The sequence below is a fragment of the Cryptomeria japonica genome, chromosome 4 (assembly GCF_030272615.1).
Source record: "Cryptomeria japonica chromosome 4, Sugi_1.0, whole genome shotgun sequence".
Taxonomy (NCBI): domain Eukaryota; kingdom Viridiplantae; phylum Streptophyta; class Pinopsida; order Cupressales; family Cupressaceae; genus Cryptomeria; species Cryptomeria japonica.
This window is the reverse complement of record NC_081408.1, coordinates 332,581,643-332,603,082: the sequence shown is the minus strand read 5'-3', so window position 1 is coordinate 332,603,082 and position 21,440 is coordinate 332,581,643. Positions and strand designations below refer to the sequence as shown.

Genomic DNA, 21,440 nt, shown 5'->3' with positions numbered 1-21,440 from the left:
AACTCGGCCTTATGTGGCGATTAGAGAGAAATTTCGTGTCCTCCCTTTAAATATTTTCAATTTAATTTGCATTGACTTTTAAAATTGCCACGCTTGGCATTTTCTCGGGGAAGATAGGAGATTCGAGGCACACGTCGTCGGGCAAAAGAATGTCGATTCCTATTTTTGACAAGAAAAAACACTGACTTTTGTTTCTTTTTTCCTTTCAAGCTTGTCTTTCGACATTTTCACGGCATTTGGAGATGAAAGAGCTTAGCATTTCATTTCCCCCCTCCACATTTCTTCGGGGATTTCTTTCAGTATTTGCAAAGGCATTTAGATCACGCATACTATCAATTTTACTTGCTTGCCCTTGGATGTGAGTCAGGATTGCCTTTGGTCAAAACACATGACTCCTATTTCGTTTTGCCCTTATCGGCACAATATTGGGCATCAGTAGGGTTGGGGTTTTCTCGGCATTTTTGGAAGGCATGGGAGGCTTCGTGATAACAAAAGGAATGATTTTGTTTGAATGAAATCCCAAGCTCTCCCTCGTTCCACCACACGAAGGCACGTTAAGGCAGACGGGGGTCCCCTGTCTAAGACGGGGTGTGTTGTGCAGAGCACAACACTCACATTAGATATGTCTTGGAAGGCCTGCATAGGATCTCTTTTATGATGTCCAACAAAATTTAAGTCTTTACATAAACTAGAGATTCTATACGCAATTGATTGGACATGACACTTGGAAGCAACAACTCCTTGATGATTTGTTGTTATTACACATCCTTTGAAATCATAACACAACATATATATAGGCCCATATATAATCATGCTATCACATGGATTTCCACTCTTGAGTATTTCATGATTAATTATTGATACTTTTGCAATTGCATGGACTTCATGTTCATATCATGGCATACTTATTATAAATACAAATTTGACTTTTCATTCCATATTTTGTTGAATTTTCCAATAAGACAGAACTTGATGGAAATCAAATGATAAGATTTTATTTGTAAATATATCTTGGCAACTCCATCATTTAGGGCTTCAAGACTATTCCCTTTGGAACAATCCTATGAAACTTTGTCGTAAATTGTAAGTATTTCAAATAGTATGAGCAGTAGACCAAAGTCATTATAGACTCTTTTAACAAGGATGTCAAAAGACTTCCTTTGGATTGGAGTTAGGATGATCTTCTCTAGAAATATTATTTCCCTACACGGTTCTTGTTTCATTGTCTAAGACAATTAATATGTGATGTAAAGATTTATGAACTATCAAGAGTAGCTGTGTAGGCCTAGTAAGAGTAAACACAGTTTTCCACAAGCCAAGCAACTAATTTCCATGATGGAATTTAACGTAATGTGGAATACACATGATATGCCAAATCTTCCTTGGTGCCATCATCTCGTTGATTCACTCTTGTTGGTATTGAATTTTATTTAGTTTGTCCATATTATTTGCTGACCAAAGTTGTTCAAGAATTGTAAATTTCAATTTAATGTGATCTTATTTATGCTCCATTGCTGATTGCTTTAACTTGAACAATCAACTTGACATGCTTATATGGTTAAAGTAAAACACATTTATGGGAGGGACACTGAATTGATGGCTAATGTTTTCTGTTGTAATCCAAATGAAATGATAGTTCTATTTTGCAGGTAAGATTCTCTTCATTCTAACTAGAAATATTTGTTTTGAATTTCATAACACTCAGCCAACCAGTTTGCTACGTTTAGCCATTCATCTCAGTTAGCAATGGAAGAAATAGCCCTTGTCAGCTCAAAGGATTTTACATTTATCATTATTTTAGTCCAACTATTTAAAGAAGAATGTGATTGTTGTTTTCCAGCAAAGAGTTGGACTGTCCATGCTCAAAACAAGTGACTACATTTTGTCTTATCTCTTGTTATTGTTCTTAGTAATGCCATGGTGTTTATTAGTTTATATTGTATTACTGAATAGAAATTCAACCTTTTTTGTTTTTTTGTGAAGTGATGCATACTTTTCATCTTTTAAAAAATAATTTAGAAATCTTTTCCATCCATGTTGATGTATGCTTGTGTATCATTGCAGGCACTGCATTCTTTCCATTGCAAAGTTGCATCAATCATTCTTGTGAGCCAAATTGTAAGGCTTTCAAGCGAGAACAGGTGACTTACTAATTTCTGGAGTGAACAAATCACAGGCCTTTTTATAAGGACTAAATTTGGATATATAGTTCCACAAATAGATTAAACTATTTTATGATATCAAGAACACACACTAATATCACCTTGATGCATGCCCCATAACATTAGACTTACTATTTTTGTTATTGTGCTGATTATATGAATCATATTTTTGCGACTTAGTGAATACAACACCACTAATGTGATTTCCTAGAAATATATTAATTTCCCAAAATTAGTGGTCAGTCTCAACTGCTGCTTATTTATAAAGGTGATTCGTCTTTTAAGGCTAATCTCCATTTAGATGATCTCCTCATTTAGGCCACTAGGTCTGGTTATAGGTGTCAGTATACACGAGGAAAATCCAACAGAATGACACAAAATATAATAAACTACATAATCATGCCATCCTTTTTTGAGTTTGATTGCCATTCGCTAAGATTGAAAATTTATTGATGAATCATTAATTTTGCAAAGCAATTCTGTAATTGTGGAGGTTATAAGTTTACTAAAGTCAACCTCAACGTTCAGCAAAACAGGAGAGCAAACAGCAAAATATGAGAAATGGAGAGGAAATGGATACAACAGCAAAATATCCTCTTTAACAATAATTTCCAGATCTAGTTGCAGGTCTGGAATGGCGAGACTTGTTGATTCTGACAGCAACCCAGTTTAGGAAATTGTGTTACATCTCAGAGTAAAGCATACCCAGAATATTGCTCTTGATTAGTTTGCTGAAAAAGGGTCTGCTACAGCCAACTGCAGGTCTGAAATGAAGGTAACAGCCAAGTAGGTAACTCAGAAATTAGGTTGCAGCTCCTTCAATCTTTCTTTCTCCATCCAACAAGTTGTCCCAATACCAAAATCTGACCTAGGCGCCCACAAGTGTAGAAGAAGGCTTCCAAAACACTAGGCGTTTTGGACTAGAAATGCTACTCCCCCAAGGTGAGTTGTATGGCCTATTTGTGGACAGGAGTTGCTGGTAATGAACTCACTCAACCTTGAGATCTTCTAGAAAATTGCCTTCTCCACTGCTAATGAAAAAACTATGCAAATCAACACTAGATAGTAGTGGGAATGACCCCTCCAATCTCCAAACTGATGGCCAAATGGTACAGCCTAGCAAGGAGGCAGCTCGCTCAAAAAATCACAGCAAAATACTTCAAAACTGAAATTATTTGACGCCCAAATGAAACCCCTAAGTTGAGGTTTCCACAATACCCTAGAGAGATCTTTCACTCCTGCAGATACAAATCCTTCATGAAGGTTTTTGTCTTCACAAAGGGCAGCTTCAAACCCTAAGTCTCAGCCAAAATCCGTGTGAGGAAAGAGAAAATATTATCAACATACTTCAATAATGAACTCCAAAGTCTTCTAATAACTCTCTTCATTCTCTATGCCCTAATTAGAGTTTTCCCTCTTTTCCCTGGTGACAATGTACATTCCATGCTTTGGGAGACTTAAGAGGTGGATTAGGAATGTCTTAACTCTTTAGGTGTCGGGTCATCCACTACATTTGCATGTTGAACTTATTCCTCCCATGTGGCTACAAAATCCATATCGTTGTATTGTGCAACTGCACTATTCGACAAATTCTTTATAGTGATTTTTAGACTCTATGGAATGGCCACTACCAAAAGACATGCAATAGATGTATCTTTGACAGATTCAGTAGAAATAGCAATTTGAGTGAAATCTAGGAAAGTGATCACTAGAGTAGACTGGATGGAAGAAAGTTCATTCTTAATAATGCTTTATTTATTTGCATCATGTATGGGAATAAAATTAGCTATCCTATTTGCTTTCCAACTTATGATATCATTATGTGGATTCTGCAGTGATGATAATGCAATTTTCGGCCATGCTATGTGTTGTTCACATATACCACGTTATGAATCATTAAGTTTTTCCACGTGATTGTTGTTTTTTGAAATTAATCATCTTTAACACAAAATCCAAAAAAGGCATTTCCTTTTTTACTTGAATGAAAGTTGTGGAGTTTTGTGAAATATTTTCCTTATGCTTCTTATAAATGCTCTGTGAGCTATATTCCTGCAAATTTTAGGCTAACAGTCAGCATCTAACAAGATGAGCTTTAAATCACATGTTTTGAGAAGCACTCAATTGGATAGAGATAGCTCTCCTTCCATTTATAGAGAGGTGAGATTGTTGGGCTTTTATCTTTTGCAGGCATTTCATCCTGCAATTAGGTGCTGTCCGTGGGTTATAAGAATCACCAGTCTATCCTCTATTGGATTACTTCTCCTGCAATTGAGCTCCAATTCAAGTGGTTAATAAGACCGAATGTGCATATAAGCTGTGAGCCTCTTCAGGCCAAAATTTTTCTCTCTGCTAGAGCACACGAATATGGGTGATATATTATACTATAGATTCATCAAATCTTCATAGGTTTCATTCCTTGAATAAATAGCCCTGTCAATAAATCATCACCCCTAAAACCATTACTTACAATATCTGTCTAAATTTTAAACTTGGTCTTTAAGAAGGATGTGAAATTATACAATATATCTGTCAGTCAATTAAAATGTTTGTACAGTAAAACTTGTTTTTCTCTCTATCCTTGTTATTATCAAGAGTGGAAACAACTGGGAAAAACTTTGCATCATGATTACAAGGATTGCCTTTGCATACTAGAATGCATTTATTAGATGCAAACAGAACATCCTTAGCAAATTTGTTGAATCATAATGAATTGAGAATAATATTATAGAAAAGGATTTCTTGAGTAGTTCACCGTGTTATTTTGTGACACACTGTGATTTGTAAGGAATTCAATATTTCCTTGAAATATCTTATTTATTACTGTTGTATAATTGTCAGTAATTGTAGTGTAAATTGTAAGTGTTCTACTATAAGAGTGGATTTAATGGTTCAGCTAAAGCACTGAATATTTGTGCATTGACCTTTGTAGGATAAGGATGGTCAAGCTATATTGGTGGCTACTAAACCTATCGTTAAAGGTGAACAGGTAAGATATTACAATTTTGAATGACTAGAATGGAATTGTGAAGACAAAAGAGATGGTCAAAATGCAATAACAGTGGTATTCAAAATATTATATTCTATTTTTGTACATGGTGAGAAAAAATAACTGTAGATTTAGCTTAAGAGTTAATTTCCAATTTTATATCAAATGAATAATCATCAGAAATCTGAAAGCAAATCAGCAACAATGGAGATTGGGAGCAATCACACCTAGTGTAGTTACAACACTAAATTCACCCAAGGAAAACAACTTCAAGAAAAAACCTAGCATCAAATTAATACCGCCTACTATATAATCAAATATAGTTGTACAATACAATGAAAAAGTTGATTTATAGTATCATCATTCTTTGCTCTAAATTTAGCAATTCCAGCAGCACCTCCTTACTCCAAAATCGACTGTATCTAATTACTGTCCCAAGGATCGTATGTATAGTGTTGGGATACATGAATCTCAAATGGCATCTACCAAAACCACGGTTACATTTGTTTAGGGCACCCAAATATGACCCTTCGCCTAACCCGAGCTGACTTTCACATTCGAAAACCAAATAGGTCTACCTAGAGAATGGCAGTTTCATGTTCCATCTTGAAGTGCTCTTCTTGTGTCTTGATGCATGTTTTCATGTGGTCTCCTTAATTAATACCTATTTCCAATATTATATTTGATTACATAGGAAAATATTGAATCACCTAGTGTAGAATCCATTACAAGATGAGCAAACTTAATCACCAACATTAATTGTCAATTATGCAAGGTGTACCATTCCTAACCCAACAATCTTCTACTTCTTGTATAGATTGCATAAGAAGTAAAAAACATGATCAAACGTTAATTAGTTATAATGGGCAATGCCGATAGCATCACACACCAAACAAGCATAGTAAGAGAATTTGAAACATCTTCCAAGGTGTCTGGTTTTCCCAACATCTTTATATCCTCCACCATGTCACAGACAAAGTGCTATTTGATGTCTATGTGCATTGTCATGGCATGGAATGTACAGTTCTTGGCCAAATATGTGCATAATCTCTATGACCTAACAGCCTCATGATAAGCATGTATTGCTGCATATATTTCGCCTTTGTAGTGGAAAGAGTAACTACTAATTTTCTCTTGCTCATCCAATTAGTAGCCCAACCAAACAAGGTGAAGATGTAGCCACTTTTGGACCGTCAATCCACATTCCAATTTGCATCGACAAACCCCTATATGTTGAATATCCTACCTTTAGGTCTCCCATTCGAGCAAATAGATAAATTTGAAGACCGGTGAAGATATACTTAAACCCTTTTTACTGTCATGCAATTTTTTCACATGGGCTGGATATGAAAATATAAGGCTTCCCATTGCACTATCATATGGAATCAAGCTTACACAAGGACACGTCCCCACCCTTGGAGCCCACATCCCTGTTCCCCAGGGTGTTTTAGGGATGGCAGGACATTAGAGGATGTTTCCCCCAATCTGCTAATCCCAGGAAACGGTGAGGAAATGCTAGGGGACGCTTGGCCATCCTTGAGACAGCTGGGGACATCCCTCAACCATCCCGGGGACCACCATGCATCCCTCGTGGAAATAAGGTCTTCCAGTGAGCAATGTTTTTTTAGAAAAAGCATTTGTTTTAGAATTTGATTGGTTGGGGTCCCACAATCCCTCCCACGCCACTTTCCAACCCTACAATGCTCCCCAAAACTTGAAAACATCATCTCATTTCATTTTGTGTTTTCTGTTTGGTGTGTGCTCCTCCTTGTTGTTTGGGTTTTTATCAAGGTTGTTGCAGGGACAAGGGAAATTCAAAGGTGATATTGGACACATTTTGTCACATTTCCTTTTTGCTTCAAGTCTGAAACAAGTTATCAACTGCAAATTTGAAGCTATAGCCAAGGTGTGTCATTTTGTCTTAGTTTTCTAAGTATTTTTTTGTTTGGAGAAACTTGAGCTTTTAGCCTGGTCCGTGCTGAGATAGACCACTTACGGAGGATCTCTTCCCACTTAGGCCACTTTTGCGGGGCCATCCTTTCGTGCTAACACACTTCACTTGTTCAAACCCATGAGCTCAATGGCCTAGAAAAGGTCCATAGCCTATGAGCACAACTGTGATGTCCTCATCCTTAATACTAATGTCATAATAGCAATGAAGTACTAAAGCATCCGTAAAATCGTGAAGTCTTATAAATAAGACGATTGTCCCTTAGTGGTACTATAAGATATAAGGATACGTTTAAGTCCAAGATCATCATGCATACCAGATGGACTAATGATTGCTAGGGTGCATAGATGCTACACTATTATAGATTGTTCAATGTATTGAAGAAGAACATCAATAAAGATTGTGATTTCCTGCATTTTTGCTGTATGTTTCAGATGTGACAGTGTTGTCCTCATTTTTGTTTTAAAAAATGATGGACTATAACATAAAAATTTTGTAATAAAATGAAAATTTTACTTTATGGAACGCTTCCTGAGGCAGAATTTTGCTTTATCCATGGACTGGACTAATCCTCAGTCCATCCTTGAACCACGTTTCGAATTTCATAGCATTATGGGTTCGTTTGCCATGTCTTTCCTTCAATTTCGGGTTTTTTCTCCCTGACTGCAGGTGGGAAATTTTCTTTAAGTTGCAAGTTTTATGTTTTCCTTTGTTTTACTCATTGTAGGGAAATTTTTAGTTAATTAAAAGTTCACTTTATTTTAAAGAACTTGTAACTTACTTTTAATTTCCCCCTTGTTGCTTTTTGGCTTTTTAAGTCATGTAGGAACTTTTTTGGATAAGTTACAAGTTAATTTTAAATTATAAATTTAAAAGTCACTTGTAATTCTTTTATAAAGTTCCTCTTTAAGTGGTTTTACTTGTAATAGGGATTTTATTTCCCCATTACAAGTTTTTAAAGTTGCTCTTTAGTTGTAATAGAGATTTTATTTCCCTATTACATGTTTTATTTTTCAAGTCACTTGTTACAAGTTCTTTTTAAGTTAAGTTATTAAAACTTGTTGAGGGGATTTTATTTTCCTCTTACAAGTTGTTATAACTTGTATTTCTCTCCCAAAAACCCGATTTTGCCTTGTGCAATGAAAAGTAACATTTTAAAACTTGTAAATGAGTTTTTAAATCCCGGTTTGCTCTAGAATAGAGATAAAGTGACATTTTAAACTTGTAATATGAAAATAGAAACCCGATTTTCACTATTACATGTAAAATAAAACTTGTTGCATCTCTCTAAGAATCCGACCAGCCAAGGAAGGCGAGTTTGTTGAGATTTTCACCTATTTTGTGGAGATTTTTTAAGGAAGATAAAGGCGTTTTGAATTCTTCTGCTATTTTCATGCATATTGAAACTCTTTCCATGCCATTTGGTGTATTCATTTGCTGGTTTGAAGGCGAGTTTCCAGCAACACGTGTTTGCCAAAACACCAAGATTTTTTCCTCCAAAATGCCACGAATCTCTTCTCTCCCATATCGTTTTGCCTTTTGAACCCTAGGTGTTGAGATTTAAGGGAGATTTGACCAATTCTTTTGCCATTTTGAAAGGCATTTTTGCTACTAAAGACGTTTTTGTGGCTAGAGTTTTCAAGTTCGATTTGTTGCTTATTTAAAGGTTTTGCTTCTTCATCACAAGGATTGTTGCGTTTCCTTGGAAGAGCATTTGGATTGAAGCAAGGTATGATTTCTTTTTTTTTTGTTTTTATTTTCTTGTCTTGTTGTTTTTCTTTCCTTGCTTGATCTTTGTATATATGTTGGTTTTGCCCTAAAATCGGTTTTGTGAGAGAGATTTTCCCCTTTGCAAAGCAATTTGTGAATTGCATTGATCTTCCCCATTTTATCTCTTTACTTGCATTCGGGATTTTAAATCCCGATTGCAAGTAGGATGAAAAGAGTTGATTTTCCCTTATGGTTGGAATATTTTAACCATCTTTTGTTGAAATCCCAAGTTTCAAAGATGAAAAATACCCATTCTTTCAAAATCGGGTTTTTAGAACCGGATTACATGTTGAGAGTTCTTCCCATTTTCTTGAAAGTGATTTTCCCAAAATCTTTCCATTTTCATCCATACTCTTTGCCTTTATCCATACATATCATTCCCGTCATTTCTCGCATATCAAAATCTCATTTTTTTCACCCATTTTCCGTTTTACAAGTATACTTGCATTCAGGTTTTAAAAGCTCGATTGCACGTTTGTCCTTCCCCACGTGTATACTTGTAAAATTTTCCCCAAGATCCGAAATTGGTCAAAGTCAAATTTTAAGCATCCCTTTTTATTTCCCATCTTCCTCTCACAAAATCATGAAGTGCAAGGGTTAGAGTTTTTCCCATTTGAAGAAGAGAAGATGTTAGTTGCAGCTGATCTTGATGTTGCTTTGACACTTTTGAATCTTCATCGCAACATACCAGATTGTTCTTCAATGACATATTTGTCATCATCCTCTGTTCCCAAGAAGATGAAATACAAATATAACAAATACCAGAATGAGGTTTCTCCTAGACAGGTTTCCTCTCCTATGGATCATATCAAGGATACGAAAATTGGGCATGTTGACATGTCAGAATTCGTCAAAAGGGTGGAGGATCCACAGGATAGTAATATGCAGCATTTGTTGGACAACCACATTCACCACGCTTCCTCTTTTTCGGTGGCTGCCCTAGAACCTGAATTTGTCCTTGCTTGTGCTCATCATTTTGATAGGGAGACAAGAACCATCAGAAATGATGATGGGGAGGCAATAATTCGCCTTGATGCGGATACCGTTGAGAAAGTTTTCAGAATACCATCAACACCTGTGTATATGGAGATTTCCAAGGATAGTGCAGCTGAGTGAAAAGGACTGCAAATGCCACATCAATAGGTGGATTCATGAGCTACGGGCCACTTTGACAAGGTGGGCTAAGTTATACTGTTGTGACTTCAAGTGGGAAATTGGAGACATCATTACTCTCAGCAAAATGTCGGGTCTTGACTTTTCTAATGTTTTTGAGCCTTGGATGTATCAGTTTATCATGTTCATAAGGCAGTCCCGTCATATTTCATGGGGAGAGGTCATCAGCGATGCTTTGTGTGAACAACTCGTAGCAGTCCCTACCACTATGTCATGTTATATGAACTCATACTTAGTGTATTTGGAAGCATCACTTAGACATTTCCTTGGTCTTTCTACCAAGGGTGATCGCTCGCTTATACCAATGTGGGAATACTATGATCAGCTGCCCTTGAGACCCAACAAATTACATTTCAGGAGGGTTCAAGATGCTTTCTTTGGTTATTTCATGTGCCAGTTTGACAAGACTCTGAAGAATAGAAAGGTGTCAGATGAAGCATGGGAAAGAGTGAATGAGTATGGTTGCTTGTTCCTTCAATTTTTGACTTTTACTTATATGAGAGTCGGATGCTATAGTGGGCAGCCATACATGCTTCCTAGATACTCAACTAATAGGATTATTCTTATGGAGTTGAGAAGACAGATCATGGTTGTGCATGCTCATCAGTCTATCAAACATAAGGTTGGGACGGGGATTTCTACAACTAACCCATTGAAGATTGGTCGGTATTCTCTCGTCGCATCCGTCAAAGTCAAAGCCATGGAGACTGAGATGTGGGAGATTAAACTCAAAAGGTTTAAGTCAAGGGCAGATTTTGACTATCGAGGCATGAAGGAAAGGATCAAAAAGTCCTTCGTACATGTGCATTGCATTAAGAATATCTGGGTGGATCTCTGTATAGAAAAGGAGGTTTTGAAGATGGACTATTGCCGGCTCACCCATGAGCAGATCATTGACCTGAACTTGGTGGACATTCCACAAGGGATGATTGATGATGGGAATGTGATTGACCCGAAGTATATCTCACAGAAGGTCGAAGAAGCTCCACTTCCTCTGATCCAATGGTCACCCAAAGAATGCACTTCCATTCTTGAGAGATTTCAGTCCATCTTAGCTAACACCAACACTTGGCTCAAAGGTAATGGTGTTAGGCTCATCAAGATTAAGGTTGGAAAGGAAGATGATTCTACAGGGCCTCTTGGACACAAGTCTGCGATTCAGATTGATAACAAGGAAGGTGCATCATCTTTTGGCACAAGGATCAAGTTGCGGATTAGTCGGGCAATGGTGCTTCCTCCTGAGGAGGCGACAGTTTGTGGGAAAGAAAAGTCCCAACTTCACATTCATGTGATTGATCCTGATGATCCAGAAGAAGGACAACAATCAGATGATGCTCGTAGGTCACTAGCTTCAGAGTCATCTCATGAGATTCCCTCCTTAGTTCCCATGGAGATATCTCTATCTCCTCTTGACACGGTAGCGGCTGAGTCCCCTTAGGATGCCATTCCTATTTCAGCGGTTGAGCCTCCTATTGATCATCAACGAGAGAGTCTGTTGCAAATCTTTGAGGATACTCCTGCATGCATTCATCCATTAGAGATTAATACCTCTACTTCTAGCTTTGAGGAGTTTATGAAACAGACTTCATGTCCTTTGGTTACCAAACAAGCCATGGTTGCCATCCAGACAGATACTTTCCCCAGGATGACCGCGGTTGCTCAAACAGGAACTGCTTCTCCTTTGCTTGCAACTACTATTGAAGGAGAGTTGATGGCTTTGTTGGTTGAAAATTTTGTACACTTGGGGAAATATACAAAATTGTGGTTTCAACCACAGCTTGTGAGTAAAACTCTCCTAATTAAGGGAAGGCTCCCCCTATCTAACTACAACTTTGAAAATAAAATGGGATGGGACAACAATCTTTCTTCTTCTTTCAAGAAAGACAATATCCTTTTCTCTTCACAGAAAAGTGATAGCGATTTGATATAAAACAACAGTAACAACTTTCGAAATGAAATGAGAGAAAGGAAATGAAGTTTCCTGAAAGCTCAAAGGCTTCCGTCACTTCCTTCGGGACAGGACAACAATATCAAGCTCAAAGACTTGATTATGTGAAGTCCTATCTACCCTTTTCTATACTAATTCTATCAAGAACAAATTATAACAGCTCAAATACTGGAATATCTTATTCTTTTCTACTTCAAATAATCGGAAGTAGTATAAGTACAAAGACTCACAACTATTTCTCACAAAATCTACTCCTAAATTCTCCTAAGAACAAGTGAAAGCACAAAGACTTACAGCTTCGCTCAACAAAATATTTATTTTAATCTATATTAACCTCACCTACTTGCAGCACAAAGACTGCAAATCAAATGTGATTAAGCTCTTTAAGAAACACTTGCAAGAAAGATAATATAGAACACAAACTCAAGTATGTAGCACAAAGAATCAAAACTTGAGCAATTTCCTTCTATTTCTTTCAATTCTTGAAATTACACATGAAAGCTCAAAGACTTCTTTGCTATGAATTTGGTAGAGTTTTTGCTTGCTTTCAAAAAGATAAAAATTACAATAGACCCCTCAAGTAGTTATAGAAGAGGAGCCTTGAGAAAAAAGTGGGAGCATCCTAACTAACTTGAGAGATTCTCTCAACCACCAAGACTTATTCAATAACTAACTAAGACTTATTCCAACTACAGTCCTAACTGAACACAACTTGTAGTTGCCTTACATGTAATTACAAAAGTGCAAGTAATGAGTTAACTTGTATTTTACAAAAAGACTTTTACATGTAACTTGTCAAAAGAAAAACTACAACTAAAGATTACAAATGTGGAAAAATACAACTAAGTGTTGAAAAACACTTAAGCTGTAGCACGTGAAGACATGAATCCTTCAAATTTATGGATGATCATTTGTAGTTCATCGGGATCCGGTTCATGGGTGTTCTTGGCAACAACCATGGTCTTCACAATGGTATCACGACATCAGAGGAGCGCAGAGCTGTTTTTCTCCAGGATGGACTGAATTTCATGCAAAAAGATTTGATGTTTCATCAATATTTGAATTGAAACAGCTGAGAATTGATCGCTCCTTGTAATGGACACCCCGGAATGCCCAAAAAACCATACCAATTGCTACTAGGAATTTTATCAAACAGTTTGCATTCAACTCCTTATTTCTCCGTTTAATGTTTTAAATTCCCTTATGGCTCCGGAAATGAAATGTTGGTTTGTTTTACATGGAATTGAAATCACAGAATATGGACAAGAATGAAACTACAATAATATGCAAACTGAAAATTTAACTATTGCTGATAAGATGTTATTTTCAGATTTTAATAAAATCAAATACATGGCAGATTATCAACTCACTAATTATTCCAGCATTATTGACATAATACTCCAGCAATCATTTTCAATCTTGCTGCTACAGTGACATGAATAGTACCCGCGTGAATAGTAATCGCGTGAATAGTACCCACGTGAATAGTGTTGCAGCAATATTAATTTGTCTTCAGCAGGTCCAATATCTTCATAAAATCATCTCCTCAAAATGGCATAAGCATCGGACAAGTAGGGAAGAAGATATGAACAAACATTAAATCTGCCTGTAGCTAGAAATGCACCCAATCTGCCTGATAATGAAGCTGATAGCAATGGATTCCAAAGGCTAAACCCCAGTGGAATGATGTCTAGAATGTCACAAGAGAGGATAGACGTCCTCTAATGCCAAGAACGGATCTGCAACTCACACATACCAATTCTTCTCATATTCAACATATCTAATGAAGCCACAAACGCTTTCTTTTATTTTTTTTCCAAGGGTCGACTCAACTCTCATGGGCAATGTGGGATAAAAGATGAGCAATATAAAATATATATTAAAATATTCACTTATGTCTCCCTTGGGTACAGATCCCCATAAAATAAATATTAGAGTAACACTTTAATATTTTGCAATTAAATTAAATGTTACTTTAATAAAACTTCAGGCATTAAAATGTGTTAGCAATCGGACTCCAAATAATGCGAATGATATCTCGTCAGAAAGCTCTCACCGAGGAGTATGAAATCCAAACACCAAAACTGGCCTCCACTATGTCCTGTTGACTTACTAAAAATAGTAAGTATGCCTGAAACTGAGTAAATCAACTTCGTTTTGGCCCAAACTGGAAATGACTAGGCCAAAACACTCCAGGATCCCCTTAAACCCTTCGTTAGCCCTCGGGACCATGTAGAACAAGGCTAACGCACACACACTTGGTCAACTGCTAAAGTGGGGACATTACACTCCTCCATTCATTATGAATCCTTATTTGCAAATCTGCAAGAACTTCTTCTGGTATTAGCTCTCCATCCTAACTTATTATGTTGCAAGAGGCCTTTTCACAATGAGAGACAATATCTTGGAAAACTTCTACCCGTAATCTCATTGCATCACCAATCTCCTCAATGAGGGATTTAAGAACAAGGGCCTTATTTTCCAAAAGCTCTTCAAATTCCAAGTACATGACCCTTGAAGAGATGATGCCATGCTCCTGTAGAACACTCAACTGTTGTTGGGGCATGGTACGCCAAATTGTCAAACTATCTTCAACACTTTCCAGATTCTTTTTGAAAGTATCGAAAGTTTGATCCAGTTTCTCTTCAACGGTTTCCAACTTAGACATCATCTGAAAAATGTCTTTCATCACTTGTGCACATAGATCATGAAGCTGATCAACCCAGGAATCCAATGCTTGTACATTTTGAGCAGCCCTTTTAACTCCACGAATTGATTCTTGGGAACCGGAAGAACTTGTGGGGTCACTCCCTTCAGTAGCAGGTTTTGTAATTTTATGAACAGTTGCCATAAGTTTTCGGTTTTCCTCTTGTAGCTTGTCTTTCTTTGCTAGAAGTTCATCACACCACTGTACCAATGAAGCTACAAAAAATAGAGCATCATGTTTAATCACCTCATGCGTTTGTTTACCCAATTCTATCCTCGTAACTTAGTAATCAGCAGCCGACATTTCTTCAAGTGGCTTATCTGCAGTGGGTTCAACTATTTCAGCTACCTTCATCTTGTTGCTGTCAACAGTTACTCTGGAGATAGACTTGGCGTTTTTAGCAACCTTGGATCTGGACTGTTTAAGCTGCTGATAATCAAAGGCATCAGGTGAGATTTCTTGCTTCTTCCTTTTTGGAGCAAAAGAACTAAGCTATGGAGGTAAAGCCATCAACTCTCCTTCAGTAGCAGCTGTAGGCAAACGAGAAGCAGTTTCTGTTTGAATAACCGTGGTCATTCTGGGAGGAATATTCGTTTGGATGGCGACCACGGTTTGCTCAATAACCAATGGGCATGAAGATTGCCCCATAAATTCTTCAAAACCAGGAGTGGAGATATCAATCTCTAACAGCTGCATACATGCAAGAGTATCTTCAGGAACTTCCAACACACTCTTGTGTTGATGATCAGGAGGTGGCTCGTATGCCAAAATAGGAATGGCATTCTGAGGAGATTCATCCACAAGCAAGTCAGGAGGAGAAAGGGGGGTCTCAATGGAAACTGGGGGAATGATCTCATGAGGCGAGTCCGATGCTGGACACTTAGGAGCATCATCAGATTGCTGCCCTTCTTTTGGATTGTCCAGATCGATCACCTGAACATGAAACCGTGGCTTTTCCTTCCCATGAATTGTCGCCTCAGGAGGAAGCACTGTTGCCCGACTATCTTGCAATTTGATCCTTGTGCCCAAAGATGATGCGCCTTCCTTGTTGTCAACCTGAATCTCAGACTTACATCCAAGAGGCCTCGTAGAATCATCTTCTTTTCCAATCTTGATTTTTATGAGTCTAACAACATTACTTTTCAACCAAGCGTTGGTGTTAGCCAAGATAGGCTGAAATCTCTCAAAAATGGATATGCACTCCTTGTGTGACCATTGGTTTAAAGGAAGTGGAGCTTCCTCAACCCTTCATGAAATATATTCAGGATCAAGTACGTGCCCATCGTCAGTCATCCCTTGTGGAATATCCACCAAGTTCAAATCAACAACTTGCTCAATAGTGAGCCTGTAGTAATCCATCTTCAGAACTTCGACCTCTGTACGGAGATCTACCCAGATATCCTCAATGCGATGCACATGCACGAAGGATTTTTTGATCTTCTCCTTCATACCCCGGTAATCAAAATCAGCTCTGGACTTAAACCTTTTGAGCTTAATTTCCTGCATTTCAGTCTCCATGGCCTTGGCTTTAACAGATGTGACAAGAGAATACCGGCCAATTTTTAATGGGTTTGTTGTAGAGATCCCCATTCCAACCTTATGTCTGACGGACTGATGAGCGTGGACAGCCATGATCTGTCTTCCCGACTCCATAAGAATGATCTTATCAGTTGCGTATCTAGGGAGCATGTATGGCTGCCCACTATAGCATCCGATTCTCATATAGGTGAAGGTTGGAAACTGTAGAAACAAGCATCTATGCTCACTCACCCTTTCCCATGCCTCATTTGATACCCTTTTGTTCTTCAGAGTTCTGTCAAACTGACACATGAAGTAACCGAAGAATGCATCTTGGACTCTTCTGAAATGCAATCTGCTGGGTCTTAAAGGCAACTGATCATAATATTCCCATACTGGTATAAGCGAGCGATCACCCTTGGTAGAAAGACCTGGAAAATGCCTAAGCGATGCTGCCAGGTACACCAAATATGAGTTCATGTAGAAAGTCATGGTGGAAGAGCCTGCTGAAAGTTGTTCACACAACGCATCGTTGATGACTTCTCCCCATGATATATGATGGGACTGCTTTATGAACATGATGAACTGGTACATCCAGGGCTCAAAAACATTAGAATGTTCAAGGCCCATTATCCTGTTGAGGAGGGTTATGATGTTTCCTATTTCCCATTTGAAGTCACAACGTTACAACTTAGCCCACCTTGAGAAGGCGGCTTGTAGCTTATAGATCCACCTGTTGATATGACATTTGAAGTCTTTCTCCGTTTTCACATAATACTTATTTGCACTCTCTTTGGAGATTTCCATGTAAACAGGTGTGGGAGGTATTTTGAAGACTTTCTCAATTGTGTCTGCATCAAGGCGGATTATTGCTTTGCCATCATCATTTTTAATGATTCTTGTCTCCTTGTCAAAGTGATGGGCGCAAGCAAGAACAAATTCAGGTTCTAGGGCAACCTCTGGGAAAGAAGATGCGTGATGGATATGGTTGTGCAACAGCCGCTGCATATTGCTATCTTGTGGATACTTAACCCTCTTGACAATTTCTGACATGTCCACATGCCCTATCTTTGTATCTCTTATACGATCCAAAGGAGAGGAAACTTGGGAAGGCGCAACTTCGTTTTGGTACTTGTCATATTTATACTTCTTTTTTGGAATTGGTGATGACGACAAATCTGACATTGGACAACCTGAAATACTGTGATGAAGATTTAAAAGTTCTAAGGCAACATCATTTTCAGCTGCAACTAACATTTTTCCTCCTTCAAATTGGAAGAACTTTGACTCTTGCACTTCACGACTTTGTGAGAGAAAGATGGGAAATAAATGGAAATGGGGGAACCTTGACTTAGACCAATTTCAGATCTTGGGGAAATTTTTGCAAGTATACAAGTTGGAAAGAGCATACATGCAATCGGATTTTTAAAACCCGAATTCAAGTACACTTGTAAATTTGCAAATGGAGAAATGGGTGGAAAATGAGAATTAGACTTGCGGAAAATGACGAAAATGGAAAGTAGGGATATGGGTGACATGAATAGATAAAAAAGGGAAGATCCGGGAATGTCATTTTCATGAAATGGGAAGAACTTCGAACATGTAATCCGGTTCTTAAAACCCAATTTTGAAAGGATGGGTATTTCTTATTTTTTGCAACTTGGAATTTTAACCAAAAATGGTTAAATTCTTTAACCATAAGGGAAGAACAATGATTTTCAGCCAACTTGTAATCGGGATTTAAAATCCCTAACACAAGTAAAGAGGGAAAATGGGGAAGATCAATGCAATTCAAAAATTGCTTATGAAGAGGGAAAATCTCTCACAAAACCGATTTTAGGGGCAAGAACAACATATTTACAAATTTACAACTAGAAAGGAAAATAAGAAAACAAGAAAACATGAAAATGAAACAAGAAAGGAAAAGAAAACCTACCTTTCTTTAATCTGAAATGCCTCTTCAAAAAGATGAAACAATCTTTGAATGAAGAAGACAATCCCTTAAATAAAGACAATCCGCAATGCCAAACCCTAGCCACGTTTTTACAAAAACGCTATTTGCATAAAAACGTGGTGATCAATGCAAATAAAATGGCACAAAAAGTGGCCAAATCTCCCTCTAACTCCAACGCATAGGCAAGAGATGCAAAAATGACTCGGGAGATTGCTTCTTTGTGGAGTAAAAATCCCTCAAAATGTGGATTCAAGGAATCACGTGGTAGGTTTTGAAGAAGAAAAACAGCAAACAAAAACCCCCAAATGGCGTGAAAGATGTCTACAATTGCATGAGAATAGGAAGAAATCCTAAACACCTTGCATCTCCAACAAATCTCCACAAAAATTGCTTTGAAATCTTCAACAAATCTGTTTTTCTTGCTGGTCGGATTTTTTGGAAGGAATAACAAGTTCGAATTTGCATGTATTGTTGAAAATCGGGTTTTTTGGAGGAAATAACAAGTTTAAAATGCACTTTATCTCATTCCTAGGCAAAATCAGGTTTTTTGGGCAATATGACAAGTTTAAAATGTCACTTTTCCTTTAACAAGGCAAAATCGGGTTTTTAAAATGCAATTACATGTTTAAAATCCTTCAAGAATGCACTTTATAGAGAAAATCGGGTTTTGGAGAGAGATGTGCAAATTTAAAATTACTTGTAACGGGAAAATAAAATCCCTACAACAAGTTTTAATTTACTTGCACATATGTAATAGGGGTTTAAAATCCCTATTACAAGCAAAAACCATTAAAGTAGAGGTTTTAGAAAAGAATAACAAGTTTACTTGTAACTTAACCAAAAAATTCCCTATTTTAACTGAAAAAGCCAAAAAGCATCAAGGGGGAAATAAAAAGCAAATTACAAGTTTTTATTTTTCAATAAAGTGCAGTTGTAATTAGCCAAAAATTTCCCTACAAAGACCTAAACAATGGAAATCATTAAAACTTGCAATTCAAGAGAAATTTTCCACCTAAAGTCAGGGAGAAAAAACCCGAAATTGAAAGAAAGACATAGCAAACAAATCCAGAATGCGACGAAATTCGCAACGTGGTTCGAGGATGGACTGAGGATTAAGCTGGTCCAAGGATTAGTCGAAATTCTGCCTCGGGAAGCGTGCCATAGAGTAAACTTTTCATTATTTCACAAAAAATTTATGTAATGGTCCTTCATTTTTGAAAACAAAAATGAGGACAACAGGCTTTACCTCCATGGCTTAGTTCATTCATGCCCAAGAGGAAGAAACAAGAGATTTCTTCCGATGCCTTTGATTACCAGCAGCTTAAGCAGTCTAGGCCCAAGGTTGCCAAAAGAGCCAAAAATCTCAAGGGTAACAGTTGATGGTAATAAGATGGTGGTGGCTGAAATTGTTTAGCCTCTTGCAGATAAGCCACGTGAAGAGATGTTAGCTGCTGATTACAAGGTCACAAGGGTAGAACTGGGTAAGCAAACGCATGAGGTAGTAAAGCATGATGCCCAATATTCGGTAGCTTCACTAGTACATCGGTATGATGAACTTCTAGCCAAGAAAGACAAGCTAGAAGAGGAGAATAGGCAATTTGTTGCAGTTGTTCGTAAGATCACAAAACCTGTTGGTGAAGTGAGTAATCCTTCAAATTCTACCGAGGAACGAGAGTCAATTCAGGGTGTTGAGAGAGTTGCTCAAAAGGTACAAGCATTGGAATCTTGGGTTGATCAACTTCATAATCTATGTGCATGAGTCTTGAAGGAGGTTTTCCAAATGATGGTCAAATTGAAGACCATTGAAGAACAATTGAACCAAGTTTTTGATACTTTCAAACGGAACTTGGAAAGGGTAGAAGACAGCTTGACTGCTTGGCTTAAAATTCTTCAGCAAAAGTTAAGTGTTCTTCTAGAACATCAGGTAATTCCTTCAAGGGTTGTGTACTTAGAATATCAGGAGCTCTTGGAGGACAAAGCCCTTGTTCTCAAGTCACTTATTGAAGACATTGATGATGCTATGAGGCTACAAATGGAAGTTTTTCAGGATATGATCTCTCATTGTGAGAAAGCTTCTTGCAACATCATGGGTCATGATGGGGAATTATTGGCAGAAGAAAAGGTTCTCTCAGATCTGTAGTTGAAGATCCGTCAAGAGTGGAAAAGTGAACCATTTTCAGCAGCATCCATTCAAGCTTTAGTGACTTATCAAGCCTACTTGCAGGAAATCCAGTCTTCCTTTGAGAAGAATAATGCCACAATCCTTCGTTGCAGTGATGTTATTGTGAAAACCATGATCGTGGCAAAAAATACCAATGAACCAGATCCTGATGAGCTGCAAATGATCATCCAGAGGTTCGTAGGATTCATGTTTTCTCACGCTGAGACTTAAGTGTTTTTCAACACTTGGTTCCATTTTCAAAATTGTAATCTTTTAGTTGTAGTTTCTCCTTCGACATGTCTACTTGTAAAAACATTTTTGTGAGATTGCAAGTTAAGTCATTACTTGTGTTTTGTAATTACAAGTAGACAAGTTACAAGTCAATTTAAGATAGGACTTGTAACTTTGAATAAGTCATAATTAGTTATTGAATAAATCTTGGTGGTCGAGAGAATTTCTCAAGTTAGTTAGGATCCTCCCACCTTTTTCTCATGACTCCTCTCCTATAAATACTTGAGGGGGTCTATCGTATCTTTTATCTTTTAGAAAGCAAGCAAAAAACTCTGCCAAATTTGCAACAAAGAAGTCTTTGAGCTTTTATGTGTAAATTGAAGAATTGAAAGGAATAGAAGAAAATTGCTCAAGCTTTGAGTCTTTGTGCTCCATTCTTGAGTTTGTGTTCCATATTACCTTTCTTGAAAGTGTTTCTTTGAGAGCTTAATCGAATCTGATTTGCAGTCTTTGAGTTGCAAGTATTGGAGGTTAATCTAAATTAGAGTAAATATTCTTTTGAGAGGAGCTGTAAGACTTTGTGCTTACACTTGTTCTTAAGAGTGTTTAGAAGTAGATTTCGTAAGAAATAGCTGTGAGTCTTTGAGCTCGTACTAGTTCTTACTATTTTATGTAGAAAAGAATAAGGTATTTCAGTTTTTGTGCTGCTATAATTTGTTCTTGATATCATTAGTATAGAAAAGGGTAGATAGGACTTCATATATTCAAGGCTTTGAGCTTGATATTGTTGTCCCGTCCCGAGGGAAGTGACAGAAGTCTTTGAACTTTCAGGAAACTTCATTTCCTTTCTCTCATTTATTTTAAATTTGTTACTACTGT

General features: G+C 37.4%; 1 protein-coding gene across 1 annotated transcript in view; it reads left to right on the top strand.

Annotated features, from left to right (window-relative positions):
* Positions 1-21,440, top strand: part of LOC131063587 (histone-lysine N-methyltransferase ATXR2) — a 218,216-nt gene that overhangs the window by 184,968 nt on the left and 11,808 nt on the right. The window contains exons 15-16 of the mRNA XM_057997450.2: positions 2,065-2,141; positions 5,092-5,148. Coding sequence (XP_057853433.2) covers positions 2,065-2,141; positions 5,092-5,148 — 134 coding nt within the window. The remainder of the gene's footprint in view (positions 1-2,064; positions 2,142-5,091; positions 5,149-21,440) is intronic.